At 36.9% G+C, this 15,983-nt stretch overlaps 2 protein-coding genes across 3 annotated transcripts; one reads left to right on the top strand and one right to left on the bottom strand.

Annotated features, from left to right (window-relative positions):
• Positions 1-634: 634 nt before the first annotated feature.
• On the bottom strand, positions 635-13,379 carry LOC123866241 (cyclin-A2-like). Of its 2 annotated transcripts, XM_045907690.1 has the most exons (9): positions 13,366-13,379; positions 8,686-9,070; positions 8,197-8,480; positions 7,192-7,411; positions 5,541-5,764; positions 4,872-5,076; positions 4,203-4,374; positions 3,338-3,476; positions 635-2,875 (listed from the first exon to the last, which is right to left on the bottom strand). In XM_045907690.1, exons 2-9 carry the CDS (start codon positions 8,830-8,832, stop codon positions 2,770-2,772), a joined length of 1,497 nt encoding a protein of 498 aa, XP_045763646.1. In that variant the 5' UTR covers positions 8,833-9,070; positions 13,366-13,379; the 3' UTR covers positions 635-2,769. The 2 variants fall into 2 exon arrangements, with proteins under 2 accessions (XP_045763646.1, XP_045763644.1); XM_045907688.1 differs by lacking the exon at positions 13,366-13,379 and having other exon boundaries at positions 8,686-9,102.
• LOC123866239 (ER degradation-enhancing alpha-mannosidase-like protein 2) lies at positions 10,151-15,935 on the top strand. Its single transcript, XM_045907686.1, has 8 exons — positions 10,151-10,440; positions 10,526-10,822; positions 11,607-11,850; positions 12,035-12,185; positions 12,638-12,817; positions 13,095-13,351; positions 13,926-14,170; positions 14,636-15,935. Exons 1-8 carry the CDS (start codon positions 10,337-10,339, stop codon positions 15,339-15,341), a joined length of 2,184 nt encoding a protein of 727 aa, XP_045763642.1. The 5' UTR covers positions 10,151-10,336; the 3' UTR covers positions 15,342-15,935.
• Positions 15,936-15,983: the final 48 nt, after the last annotated feature.

The following is a 15,983-nucleotide window of genomic DNA, read 5'->3' as shown; positions in this document are numbered from 1 at the left end:
TGCATCTTGGCAGACCCATTACGCACGGCCGACTAGTCGCCCGGCAACTCAGTCGACGGCGACTGTTAGAATCTGTAATTTATGTGAAAGTTGCCGGCGACAGAGTTGTCGGGCAACAAGTCGACTGTGCGTAATGACTCTAAACTCTAAAGGCTATCGGACGCGTCCGTAAGCGGTAAATTGAGAGATATCTATCGGACTCAAAGTTACGTCGTCGACTCAGTCCGATATAGTTTCAGTTCTGTGTACATTTTATCATCAAGCGAAATTCAAAAATTTGGTTTTTCGCAATTTGTATATGTGATACTGCCATTGACGCAATTAGAATGCCATAAGCCTGCTTTGTTGTATTAGTTTACAAATTGCGAAAAACCAAATTAAATTTGAATTTCGTGGGCAGACCAGTCTCATGCACCTTAAGTCGCGGCAATCAGCCACGTCCGATAATAATTTGTGTCACACATCATATTATAACACATAATTGAATGGCTAGAAACTTGAAAGGAAACTGCTCACGTCATAGCCGGGACCATCTTGCGCTTTCACTGCATTCCAAAGGAAGACGACCATTAAGGCACACTGTGTCAAACTGTCAACACCTCACGAGGGCAAAAGGGTTCAAAGAAAACGCCGGTTATTTTTAAATCTATATATTATTATAGGTCCCTAGCTCCAATCGCAAAAGTGGAGCAAAATATGGATTTTATATTAAATTAAATTAAAAATTACTTATCAATATTAAAAACATACCTTATATCTCAAAATAATAATAATAATTTACTAACAAACATGAAAATAGGCGCTAAGAAGTGGTATTTCAAAATAAACATTACCTCGCTTCGTTTAAAATCCGAAATCCTACAAAAACTAAAATAGCTCAACTTTTTAATGCTAAATGCAGTATCGTTTATCAATTATCTGTTTGTTACTACTGTATATGCTAAAAGTAGACAATTATTTTTAAAACTACTGTCATGTAATTAATATGACAATTACCTAGTTATATTAAATTGGTCCACAAGTTAATCACAATACAACAATATTTTTTTTAAACTATCTAATAGCGAATAAGTCTTAGCAGTTCGCAAAGTCACAAAGAACCAGTGTGATCTATCTATCACGAGACAAAACATCGACAAACTGAACATAAAATTGCCGCAAAAAAATGTTTTTGACTACCTACCTGATTTTTTTTGAGATGACGTTGCGACGTTTCGTACGACCAGCCCAAATCATCTTTTTTGATGTTTACATCAATTGATAAAAATGGAGGGACACAATAATAAAATATGCTTACAAAGGCATAGCGATCTGTAGACAGTCAACTAAAATTACAAAAATTTTAATCAGCGCGGTAAAAAAACGCGCATATTTCCATTTAAAATTGTTACATCTAAAATTTTTAAGAGTCTTAACTTTAGTAAATGCCAACATTGAACACTGTAAACTAGATTAAATACCTGTACTATTGTCTTCAAACTTTGTGAAGAAAATAATTATTAGTAAAGTAAAAAGATTTCCTTCTTATAAGTTAGATTTACGAAACATAATTGAAATAAATATCATGTAGGCACACAGACTAAAGTAGACATGGGTGGGACCACTGCGAACAGACGTGGTCACGTCAAGAGTTTTAGGTATGACAGGTTTTGAAAATAGGCCTCTTTGGATCAGATATGTTTTATTAATAGCTTTTTGATAAGTCTGTGAGACTAAATTTTTCTTCAAACTCTCGGAACCCAGAGCTGTAAAACTAGTTGATTTGAGATCCATGTAATATTAGGAAATAAAATGGACTAAAGCTCTTGTTTTTATTATAAGTCCATCTTACTCAAACGTTAGTGTTACGATACTCAAAAAAGATAACGTCTTTATATTCTTCTAATCCAAAGTATATATGTAGTACGCGACAGGTCGAGCTGGATATGGAACCCCGGTGCGGGATAGCGCAGGTGCCGCGCAGGTATTCGGGGCGTCCCCCCGCTTCTTACCCCGATTGCCATCTCGACCTGTCGCGTACCAAACACTATAGATCTCAGCCTGAGAGTTTTTAATTTTTACCTGCGCCTAAGAGTCATCACACACTGTGAAATTACACCGCACAGTTTTTCCCGAAAAATTTTGTGATATATGGAATAAATATAAAAGCATTTGTGTATTTTTTCAGTGTGTGTACGGCTTCACACAATTTTCATTGGCACATAAAAAACGAAAATGGCACTATCCAAAAATTGACAGTTTTAAGTTACAACTGTATTTTTAGCTGTAATTTTGCAAGAAAAAACATACTCATACATGTTAAAAATCCTAATTTTGATAAATTTTATGACCTAAGATGACACTAGTGCCACGTTACGAGTATACTCAATTGCTAAATGTAAATCTTTAAATGGTCATATTGAAAAAAAATAGTTTTTGGATAGGGTCAGTTTTATTCTCAATGTGTGTGTCACAGAATGATGATGAGATGGCGAACAGAACCGCACTAGTCCTTTTTAACTCAAACGCTAACGTTACGTCAATCACTGATATTATTTATAGCCTCAAAAAGTGTGTTTTCAAACAAAACCGGATTAATCCAATACTAAAGATCTTAAAAATACAATTGTAGTCTGTTTTTCCTATCCAGTGAAATTTCATTTTGGGGACTAGTCCAGTTCTGTTTACCAAATCCTCAATTGTGAGGGAAAAAATCGCGCAGTAAATATCTGCAGTGCGGGCGCACCCTATATCGTGCATGGTATAGGCTAGGATGGTATTGTGGTCACGCTAGCCCGCCTTGGGCTCGGGCAGCGGCGCACGCGCGGCGGCGGGCGCCTGGTACTTCGCCACGGGGAACATTGGCTTGGCTTCGATTGTCGAAACTCCGTCGTATCTAGAATTAAGCACCAAAATATATACATCTAGGCTTTGGACTGTAGTAGAATTTTTAATTAAGTACACAAAGAATTTCGACTGAGTTAATGTCAAATTTTTACAGACAGATTGCAGTCCCTTTGGACTATGACAGTAAAGAATGTAAAGCCAACGAGACGAAGAAGAAGTAAGGGAAATACAGAGCAGTGTTTACACACACAAACTTGTGTTGATGGACACACTTTTGCATTATTATATTCCTTGATAGATAACTTATCTCGGTGGAGAATTTGTGACCGAAAATTGAAGTGTTAGAAAAAAAAAACATCTAGTTCAATTAATGCAACTAGTGCGAAAATTGAAAAAAAACATGAAATCACTGTGAGAAAAAATCACCAAATGAAAATGATTTAAAAGTAATTTCTACTATTATGGACATTCACAGTCATGACTCAGGGTTGTTGACTGTCTGTATACTCACTTGTTGCTCTTGTACTTGTCGGGGATGGCTTGGTAGGGCTGCAGACGCGCGTGCGCGTGGGTGCGACTCAGCTCGCGCGCGCACACGCCGAGCTCGGGCAGCGAGTAGCCCGCTAATTCGACGAGCTCGGCCGGCCAGGCTGCGGGGAAAACTGCAGCTTTAGCTATGTTCACACGGTACAAGAACACTCCAAATGATCGCAAAAGTACACACATCCAACCTTATTTACAGGATTCTGCTTATTATATTATTTATATGTAATGGAACTGAAGCCTCAAGTTCTATAAGTCTCAAGTAACTTACACTTACGGGCAGTTACATCTTGCGTTAAAAACAAAAGTCATACAATAAATAGACCTAATGCATGCCTAAATTAACAGGATATATTATCTAAAATACAATATATTTATAACTAACTAGGGTCTGAGATATCCTACTGAGGAATCAAGTGATTAAAGTGACTTGAGTTTAAAATCTAATTTGTTACAAAACAAATCTGTGCATTTTGGTGTAAATTGAGATTTAAAAATGTATTGTTTGGGCAAGTACCTATCTCAGGATTGGCAATTTTTATTACTATCAATCTATGAGATTTTGTGACAAATAACAGACTTCTTGAGATGCTGACTATGAAAATGGCATTCAATTTAAAATATCATATTTTGAAATAAAATTTCTTTAGGCAACTTGTGTACTGAGTAACTTAATTTTTTATCGGAAAAAAGTAACGTCCTAACGCCACTTCTGCCCAAAAGGACCATCAAATGTGGTTTATTGTGGATGATAAGTAAAAAAATATATTTCGTAAATAAACCGTGCTCCTTTGGTTTACAAAGCAGCACATGTCATTAGGAAAAGCGCATACCGACGGCAGCGCATTCCTCGTGCACGGAGTCGTCGCCCTGCTCGCGCTCGTGGCAGCCGTGTCGGCGGCACAGCAGGCAGTGCCGCGCCGTGGCCAGCGCGGCCGCCGCGATCACCGACGGCTTGAACTGCAGGTACGGCTCGGCCTCTAGCAGCGATAGCTCCGCTATGTACTGCAAAATAGAGAAACATGCATCAATTTTACCTCACTTCAATTTTACCACCATATTAAAAATCAGATGTCTCACACAGAGAAACTCACTTTCTATGTGTGTGTTACAGTTAGGGATGCCAGGCCCTAAATTACAAAAACCTGATATTATTTTGCAAGTAATTTAAAATTTTCAAAAAAAAATCACCCCCTACTGCGGTTTTCATTGATGTTTTTCAGCCCGCACCCGCCTTTTAAAGCGTATAAAACCCGCCATTTTGATTTTTTTAAGAATTTTATGTACCCAGTGCGCTTCAACTAGACAAATCTTATGATGTCTCATGAACATATCAATTTTATCAAAATCGTTTGCGCGGAGGAGTAGTTACGAGTGGATATAGGAACAGACATACATCAAACCCATAACATAAACCTAATTTTGAATTTCACTGCAGTTGGGTACAAATAAGATTTCTGCGGCCGAACTTGTACAATCCTAGTGACATAAGAAACACTCACAGCAGCTAGGAAAAAGATCTTCTTGGGGTATTTGTTGGTGATGCAGAAGAGCGACAGGAAGGCAAGAGCGGTGGGCGTGGTGAGATCGAACGACAGCACCTTGAGGATCAGGTGCTCCATGCGCAACACTTCTTTTTTGGTATACGTGTCGTCGGTGATGTACACAAACTCTGACACTTCTGGTGGATATACTTCTTCGTATTTCCTGTGGTCATATAAATAGGAATGTTAATTTATTTCCCAAACAAATTAATCTTGTCAAACAAAAAAGAACTTCACAACATTTGGAAGAAAGTATTATTAGGTACTGAAATTCAGTCTATAATTGCTTTTTTTTAAATTCTGTAATATTGAATAACAAAAGCTATATTTTCTTTCCATATTGTTTTTCATGTTTTTTTATTCCATTGCAAACTAGCTCTTGATTGCAATCGCACCATGTGTAGCCAGTGGTTCCTATCTCTAACTTCTGATAAAAACTAAGTTAATTAAAAATCAGAGTCGATTCTTTAGTCAAGTTGTACCCTGAATGATCTGGAAACCTACCACATTATCATCACAAGACAACTCCTACATTACGTGATTAATGGAAAGGAGTCACAACCTTCAGCAATGAGGAATATGAATATAGAAAGTTGGAAAATTACAAAATATCAAGTGAAGACTTACGAGGCAATGTAAGTAGCTGCGGTGCCCACAAGTTGCAGTTTGGTGCGTACTACACTCATGTAAGACAGGAAGCGGTCCACGTACGACACGGCGAGGTGCAGGGTCTCGCTCTGTTGCCCGTACTCGTCACACACTTCCACCAGCCAGTCCACGAGAATGGACCTCATGACGTGTGTGATATCTGGCTGCTTGCGCATGTAGCGCGGATTGGCTCTGTTCTTTACCTTAAAATTCAACGTTTTGAGATTGTAAATCAGCTTCAATCTAAATTTTTTATATGTATTTATTCTATATATTAGATGATATCTACAAAATTGTCTGTGTAGATTAAAATTTTTAAAAATCTCCTGGCTACTTTTACCAACACGAATTGAAGAACAATTCATCTGGAAAAAAGTAGCCACATCACTTTCCAGGTCTTTAACTTTATCCACTTTATACTTTATTACTTCAATGCATAATTCCATTGCAGTGTAATTGAAAGATAAGCCAAAAGTTTGAAAGATGTAGATATAACAAATCTTCACTGTTAGCGACACAGATAAACCGAGACTGTGACAGTAATATTGAGAAGTGTTTGTTAATCAAAAGAGATAGTAGAAAATAACTGATTTATGAGATGACTTTGGAGACTTATGAGAACTGAGGGCAATAGGTTCCTACAATTGACATATAAAATAATATGCGAAAATTATTTTGATGACCTTTCGCTGATGCATCAAGTCAAGATTCAAAGACAAAAATTCTTTCAAAGATCTACACAAAGGTCTTCAATGAATCCAAGCAAGCCTGTGACTTACTTAACAATTTGTTAACATACATATTATTAATGTGATTATGAATCAAAAGTTATTTGATACTGAAAAGTAAGATATTTTTATGGTCACTTCAATATAATTTATAATGATTTGCAATAAAAATTTATTTGTATTTATATTGTGTTATATGCTGCCATGCAAATGAAAAAAAAATTAAAAGTAATGTAATAATTTACATTACTTTGATTCCTCAATAGGATAACGATAATTAGTGTCAATCCCTAGCCGTAAGTATATTGTATTTTAGATGATTTAGATAATTTAGCTTAGTTTAACTTAAATTTACTTTAACTTAATTTTCATCTTATTATATTCTTTTAAAATTTATAACTTAGGTATTTTTTCATAGTCCTTAGGTTAGCTATTATATTATATTTTATATTTTACTGTACGACTTATGTTTATGTTAATGCACGCTGTGACTGCCCGTAAGTGGAGTTGCATAAGAGCAATAGAAAGTAAGGAACAAAATGTATAATTAAAATGTGTAACTCTGTGGGCGGTACTATAGTAAATAAATAAATAAATAAATAAGTAATAAAAGTAATAATGTTATATCTTTTATGATGGTATAGAATACTTTGTATGAGAGTCCAAATAATTGACTTGACTGGTTTTTTTTTTAAAATTCAATTTTGTTTTATGGCACGGAGCTGCACCAGACGAGCGCAATAAGTACAGGAGTGTGATTAGGTACCTAGTGTTTATAATTTATCTACAAGTAAAGTGTACATTTCATTATACACAACTATGATAGAGATTTAATCATTGATTAGTTGGCTATGAAAACAAAAATGAACAAAATATTTCCATTAAAAAATTGTAATACCTACCTCAATATTCCTCATATGGTCGTAAATATCCTCTCTGTACTCTATAACATGGAAGAACATCTCTCGATCAGTCTGCGCTGTAGTAGTGTCTTCATCATCTTCTCGGATTTGGCTCTCATTTTTTGAGATTGACATGGACAGGATGCTCGAGTCAACAACAGACATTGGCGACTCCACAACATTTTCTTTTTCAATATCTGTCTTTTCTTGCAATGGAAGTCTATGAATATGAAAAAATGGTGCCTATAGTTGAGGAGCAGGAGAACAAAATGGTGTTATTGCAAAAAATGCAATTTCATGCAATATTATCTTAGTACCTCAATGATTTAAGTTTCAGATGTCAGTTAAAAAGTTGTAGAATAGGTACACATCTTCATGATTGGACACAATATTTTGTATTGCAGCAAAAAGCTTAACCTACTTTCAATTATCTATCAGAATTATTGTTGATGCAAGAAATAAGACTATGCTGTACATCAGCAAAACAAAATTACAGATTAATATTAAAAAGAAATACCTATACTTGCTTTTTTGCTTTTTGCTTTTTTTTTTTTTTTGACCCACAATTGCTTTTTTGGCACTAAAGAACACTACAGCAAAGTTTTTGTCCTCTGAATTCAGAGAACTAGTCAAAAAATTGTAGATTAAAATTACTGTAACCATAAAATTAACACATGAAACTGAATGCTTATATATGCCTCATAGGCTAATCAATAACTAGCTGATATCCATGACCTCATCTATATGGATTTAGGTTTTTGTATATCCCATGGAATCTTGTATTTTCTGGTATCAAAAGTAGACTATGTCCATTTACAGGATGCAAGCTCTGTAATCTATGCTGTGAAAAATGAAAAGGTAACAGACAGATTCGATACACATTCTCATATATCATAAAACAAAGTTGAAATCACTTCATATTGTATTCAATGTACAATATGTAACTTCACAAGACACTATATGAATCATTTTGTATAGAAGTCATATTGGTTGCAAATATCATACCTAACTGGAACAGCTTCTGGTTCTTTTTTCTTTTCCATCTGTGCACATAATGCCTTAACATTCTCTGCTGCATTGATAAAGAAGTTGTCCTTTCTGATCTCTTTGGCTACAAAAGGCTTAAATGTGGGCTCCCGTTTTTTAACCTCGGTTTCTGTAGGCTTGTCTTCGTACACACTGAACGCGCGAAATTGAGCCACAGGGGGTACAATATTTTTTTCATTTTTGATCTGACGCACCGTTCTATTCTCATCTTGAACTTTGCAAGGCCCATTCGTCATTCCTGCCTGCAAATTATTCCAAAGTAACTTAAGAACGACTCCCAACCGTTTTGGTAACCGCCGTTAATAACGTGGCTAAAAATAGTAGGAGAGTACCTACTAAGCATAAATAAAACCTAATTGACGTTAAAACATAGCTTTATGATCAACAGGGCCTTTTTCACGAATGAAAAGCAGACTTTATACGCAAAACTTCCTTCTATTTACTTACATGTTTTATATTTCGGTTCTGATGGCAGGCGAACTGGCTGAGGTCCCCGAGGGCGCGGCGCTGGGTGGCGGCTGAGAATACATCAGCATCTTTTCTCAAACCCAACGCAGTATTTTCTTGATCCTCGTGAATTCTAAATGATGCCATTGTCCCGCTTCCGTAAACTTTGTAACGACAAAATCACAAAACTTTTGCTATGATTATGCGGGCGGAAATGCAGAGAATGTGTCAGCAGAATGTGTTAAAACTTCCAATATATCACGAGGAAAGCATATTTATGCAAAAATTGTGAGTAGTTTATAAAAACGTGCAGTTTTAAATTGAAACACCCTCGAAAAACTATGCAACCTCAACGGACATCGGACATTTTGGCATTTTTCACAGACTAAATCAGCTGTTGCATTTCATGTAAACTTTATGGCACGTTGTTTTCAAATTCTAGCCAATGGCGTTAGGGCGGTGAAATCACAATGAAATCTACTCCGTGGCAGATCATAGCAAATCATGGAAACATGGCGACTCCACATGCTTGCGACCAACAGCAAACAACAAGCACTGGCAAACTTGTGAACTGGTTGTTTGCTTATGATTGCTACTAATGCTTAGGAGCGCTTGCATGGCATTCGCCGTGGCTTACCCATGGAAAATATTGAAATGTAGTGAATATAGTCCCTTCGGGTGCCATCAGACGCTTGCGGCAAACAACATACAGCAAACATTGGCAAACAGCATTACTATTTAGCAGTGTTTGGCTTGCATCGGATCGAACAACAAGTACTTCCAAGCATACGCAAACAACCCACCCACAAGCTTGCCTGTGCTAATAGGTCTTTGTTCGTCGCGAGCATGCGTATATTCAATATACTCTGTGCAAGCATGTGGCGCCTCTAATTGGACGAAGTATATTATAGTCCATTGCTCAGTTCGTTTCTATGGTTCCATACCCAAAGGTTGCCAACGGGACCCTATTACTAAGACTCCATTGTCCGTCCGTCTGTCTGTCCATCCATCAGTTCGTCCGTCCGTCTCTCCATCCATCCATCCGTCCCTCCATTCATCCGTCTGTCCGGCCATCTATCTGTCAGTAGGCTTTATCTCGTGAATCATTATAGGTAGAGGTACACCTGAAACTTTCACATACCTAAGTATTTCTATTGCCACTTAAGCAACAAACACACTAAAAATTCCAAATTGCCGTCACGGAAATTGAAAAAATAAAATTAAATGTTATTTGTTGTACTATGGTTCGGAACCCTTTCTGTGCGAATCAGACTCGGGTTTGACCGATTTTTTGAATTGTTTTGTTGTGACAGCTTGGTGACAAGGACAACTGACAGAACCGTTAAGACAGCTCACAGCTGCTGATTTCATTTCATTTCATTGCTCAATGAATGATGTTAATTGTTATGCTGAATTCCATGCATCCATGGTCCCGATCACCGACCAGAAACAAAAGATCCCCGATTCATCTACAATATCCTATTGATTTTAAGAAATTTAAATTAACTGCTCTGTGATTAAAATATTTTGATTGGATTAAATATAGATTACTGATTAGTGCAATGTATAGTGCACACTGCACACTTTCATAAATTATCGCATTACCTATCTGATAATATTTTGAATTTGTTTCCAATACCAAATAGTCACTATGTTTAAAAAAATATTTATTAGTATAGTTATAATTTTATCTCTTAAGTGTAACATATGCTTATCCATAAGAGAATACAGTAAAGAAGATATAGTAAAGTTAAGGTAAGCGTAGGTAATCAATTATATCGCCTAAAAAATTATTACTTATGTAAAATCTGCCAGGTTTTATGCATTTTTTTTGTTTTAGAGAGGAGGTAAGGGAAATGTTCCAACATGCATACGATAGCTATTTAAGATATGCATATCCTTACGACGAATTACGTCCACTAAGCTGTGATGGTATGGATACTTGGGGAAGTTACTCTCTAACTCTAATTGATGCTCTAGACATGCTCGTGATCATGGGGAACTATACAGAGTTCAACAGAGTGGTTGATATTGTACTGGAGAAGCAGAACTTTGATATGGACATCAATGTGTCAGTATTTGAAACTAACATTAGGATTATTGGTGGTTTGCTTAGTGCACACCTTTTGTCATACAAGTGAGTTTAAGTAATTAGTTATCCTAAGACAGTAAAAACATTATAGTGGCCTATAAGTGGTTAGAACAATGCTCTGATGTTTGTGTGTTTGAGTTTCATAGAAAGCACTTGATGATGCCTGTAACTAGTCTGTCCACATGGATTTTGGTTTATAAAAGTCCCATTGAAACTTTGATTTACTGGGATAAAAATAGCCTACATCTGTTCCCATGATGCAAATTGGTTAAACAGATGGTGAGTGCAAAACTAGCACACAGACAGATGGACAGTTGCATTTGTAATATTAATATATTGAATTATATATTTCAGCAAAAACTATAACAATATGACACAAAGCCCATCCTATTCTTATTTTGGAGTCTAAACTAAGAATAGGATTTGGACAAATTACAAGACTAAGCCAATATATTTTTAATGTTATTGTAAGGAAGTCTGCTAGCAAGGTAGACTTTGGCTAAACCCCTTCTCTTTCTGTTGGAGACCCGTGCTCAGTAGTGCGCCGCCGATGGGTTGATCATGACGATGATGATTGCAAAAATTTCTTAATCTAGAATCTAAATGGTCTTCTGTCAAAATATGTTTTCTAAATAATTCTAATATAGAACAGACACATCCTCAGATTCTTACTACAGTGAGAATGACCCAATTTGTTGATTTGCCTTTCTTTTTATTGGCCAGGAATGCCAGTTCATGTTTCAATGCCCAATTAATTATTTCACTTGATTTTAAAAATTTCAAATGATAAAACAAATAACCTAACACCTAACATTATTAAACTTTTTAGATCAGGAATGAAACTAGAACCGGGCTGGCCTTGCAATGGACCTCTCCTTCGTCTTGCAGAGGATGTGGCTCAGAGACTGATTGCTGCATTTGACACAACAACTGGCATGCCATATGGCACTATCAACTTGAAATCTGGAGTTCCACCGGGAGAGACCAGTATAACTTGCACAGCTGGTGTTGGCACCTATATTATAGAGTTTGGTACACTGAGTAGACTTACTGGAGATCCTTTATATGAAGAGGTAAGACAGTTAATTTATTTTTCTCCCACTTGCTCGGAAATTGCTTCAATTAAAAAAAAAACGTCAATCAGCTTTTTTCTGACTGCACACCAGCAATTTTCAACAGGACGAAAAATAGAAATTGCTGGATAGTTTAGTACTGGTAACGAAACGGGAAACCTAAATAATAAGGTTTTAATTGCAGGTAGCTTATAATGCCTTAAAAGCTTTATACTACCACAAGTCGCCGATAGGCTTGGTCGGGAACCACATAGATGTGATGACTGGAAGGTGGACGGCTCAGGATGCGGGTATAGGCGGTGGAGTGGACTCCTACTTTGAATACTTAGTGAAAGGTATGTAGGTAAGGCTGGAACTCACTTATCATCTGATGCCACATATACTGCATTGAGGCTTAAGAAATACTAATTAGATAGGTAAGTAATTTATGATGATACACAAAATAACTTATTAACATTAATATTGATCATTAATTTTCACCGTAAATTATCTTTGATGAAACATATTTGGTTAATATAATCTTTAAGCAAGCAAGTTACACCCCAATACACCCAGGCGAAGGTTCGCGCTTGCCAACCCACCTAGTGACGCTGTAGCCAAAAGCGGAAGTAGAACCGAACAGCAAACTCAATCGGAAAAAAGTTAATATGTTTAATTTTCGGATCCACAAGCTTTATACATGCACCTGCACAAATTAAGGCGCGATTTGTATTGTTTTTTTTTTTGATTTGTACAGAAGTGGCTTAGTCGAAGAGTTGGCTTTGAACTATAATTTCTTATTGTCTAGGAGCTATACTACTAGAGCGCCCAGAGCTGATGTCCATGTTCAATGAAGCTCGTCAAGTGATAGACAAGTACTTAAAGAAGGATGACTGGTACGTGTGGGCGACCATGTTGCGTGGCCACGTCACACTGCCTGTGTTCCAATCGCTCGAGTCTTACTGGCCTGGTCTGCTCAGTTTGATTGGTAAGTGACCTTGATTGTAATAGCTAACTAGCGACCCACCCCGGTTTCGCAAGGGAGGGACTATTCCAGATTGTCCTCGGCAGCGCCGCACGCTATTTTCATGGCGCACGCCACGATTTTTTTCAATCTTAAGACTTAAATCACAATAACGGTAGCTTAATTTTCGTAAAATGTTCATAAATTATAACCTATAACCTTCTTAGATGTGGCCACTGCTGGACATAGGCCTTTTCACAATAAACATGTTTGAATTTAATTGCTTGATTAATTCCCGTAGGTGAAAGTGACACAGCAATGCGAATAATACACAACTACCACAGCGTATGGAAACAGTACGGGTTCACACCAGAGGTTTACAACCTTGGCACAGGCGAAGCTTCGTCTGCGAGGGAGAGCTACCCCTTGAGGCCTGAACTCATTGAGTCTATCATGTATTTGTACCGGGACACTCGAGACCCCATACTGTTGCAAATGGGGGAGGATATATTGAGGAGTATACAGCACAGCGCCAGGACGCCTTGTGGATTTGCTACGGTATTATTTTTTACTATTTTATGTTCAGTTTAGCCACATTTACCCATATTATAAAGCAAAAGTGTGCTTGTTTTTTTGGTTTGTCCTTCAATCACGCCGCAACGGAGCAGCAGATTGACCTGATTTTTTATATGGATATTGTTGAAGACCTGGAGAGTGACATTTTTATCCTGGAAAAATCAAAGAGTTCCTACAGGATTTCTGAAAATCTAAATCCACGCGGATGAAGTTGTGAGCATCAGTTGCCCATAAACGTAAAATCTGTGTTTCTATAATAAATAGGTATATTAGGATTGCTTCAATACAACATTACAGCTATGTAATGCTCAAATTCCGTTGCCTTTACAATACTAGAAGATTTGCGTGGTGTAGTGTTGATGGTGTGTATTGCTTGTCTTTCCTGCTTCAGTGGGAGAGATTGCGGTGCATATCGCGTACTGCAAGGTGTATTACACAGATTTGTCTGTGTTGGTGGATTATAACGATTGTGGTCCCTTGTATATCATGGACGTCCGCAAATTACGCCTGCTTTAATGGAAATATTTTTACATCTTCCAAATGAAATCATTTCCAGATAAAAGACGTCCGCGATCACCGTAAGGAGGACCGCATGGAATCCTTCTTTCTATCCGAAACTACTAAATACCTCTACCTGTTGTTTGACCCGGACAACTTCATCCACAACCCGGGCGTCCACGGCACAGTCATAGACACCCCTAATGGAGAATGTATAGTGGACATGGGCGGCTATGTGTTCAATACTGAGGCACATCCCATAGACCCGACGATGCTGTATTGTTGCCATGAAGCTAGACAGGGGTGAGTATTGCGAATTGTCTTCAACATCCCTTTAATAAAGGGGAATAGAGTTGATGACTTGAGATTTTTGATAATGACATTTGATTTCACAACAGCAAAATATAAAATCAAAAAGATTTTTTCTATGATAACAGAATGTGAATTGATTAGCAATTATTAATACGTTTAGTACGACATAGTCAAAATTCCACGGACTCGTATGAAGCGATTCGCTTCCTCGTTTTAAACTCGCACTTGTAGAATATGGAATAGGTACCCTTCTGGCATCTGTTTTCCACGCTATAATATTGTATAATATTGGTACTATAATATTGGTACCTTTTACCTTTAATATTGGTAAAAGATGAGTGAATAGGCACCTTCTAGGTAGGCACATTCCACTTTAAGCTGCATCATTACTTACTTACTATTTGGTATGATCGCAGTCAAGATAAAAAAAGGTCATTTTGCTACTTTACATTACAGAATAAACGTCAGTGAGGTGCATAGAATTTACAAAATATTAGACGAAGAAGATAATATTCACTTTATGAGCATGATAGACGCAACGATACCAGTCAAAAACACCACCAGTTATTACAAAGAGGCAGTTTACTATGGCGACCCGATGAACTCCGCTAAAATTATGGATTTGAGTAAACGTGACCTTTCAAATGCCCAGGAAATGCCAATCGTACCCATTAAGACTGAAACGAGTACAGGTTACGTTAACATCGATGGCATTGAAAGGGAAAAGGTGAAAAATGAGAGTTTGGGTGATATATTGAAAGAAAGCATGAGTAATTACTATAACAACACCAGCCTGAACGAAAACGAAAGAGAAACGGTCGCCGAAGCGCCCGAGATAAAAGCTACTGAAAAAGTCGAAGTAGACGATATAATTATACCTCAGAAGTTTGAAACTGAGAAGTTGCAACCACCGAGTAGTACTAAAGCCAAAGAAGCGGTGAAAATGCTACCAAAAGTTATACAAGATTTCCTGAACAGTGACTGGAAATCGAAACCGAAGTGCGAGCCTCAACACATGATAGAAAGGATTCGCAAAGAAAAAAGATACCCAGAACATCCAGACGTTGGCAAATATAATTTATTACTAACACCAGCCCCCTCTTTCATGCAGAGAATATCTCTGGCCGGCGAGTTCCTAAATAAGAAACAGTTGGAATTATGATCCTTCCTCCACTTTATTATTTTTGTTCTGGAAAATCTCCGGCTGATCCTGGAGTTTCATTTGTTGCTTCAATTCCTAATTTATTTATCTATTGTTTGTTAAAATTCTAATTTGGAATAAAGCTTTTGAAAATTTGTTTAAAAAATACAATTATTTTATTTTGGAAAGTCCCATTTCTATACATTTTTTTTAACAATTATAAAATCTAATCACTATCAAAATGTAAACATATCAATATTAATAAACACGTACCTAGTGGTTTTTATTCTCTTCACAAAAATGTAGAATTAGATTGGCACAATAGGAGCCGGTAGTGAACAACTTGGACATAGATTTTCTTTGGTTTTTAGAAACTTGCTAAGATAAACCAAATGTTTCCTAAGAGTTTTTAATTCAGACTGATGATTTCAGACAAGATTGAAAAAAAATCAGTTGCTGTTACTCCAGCATTCAGCAAGTACTTAATAACAATAATAACTCTTTACCATAGATAAGATACCTAAATTCTAAATTAAATGCTAAATACCAGACAGCAATCACTGTCATAAGTGACAAAATGTTACGCTAAATTTCAAAAGATGTAAAATAAAAACACAAAGAAATAAAAATGCCCTCACCTTTTTGCGCGAACCCACTTGCCGA

This window comes from Maniola jurtina, chromosome 6 (genome assembly GCF_905333055.1).
Source record: "Maniola jurtina chromosome 6, ilManJurt1.1, whole genome shotgun sequence".
In the NCBI taxonomy this organism is placed as follows: Eukaryota; Metazoa; Arthropoda; class Insecta; order Lepidoptera; family Nymphalidae; genus Maniola; species Maniola jurtina.
This window is presented reverse-complemented; position numbering and strand designations above follow the sequence as displayed.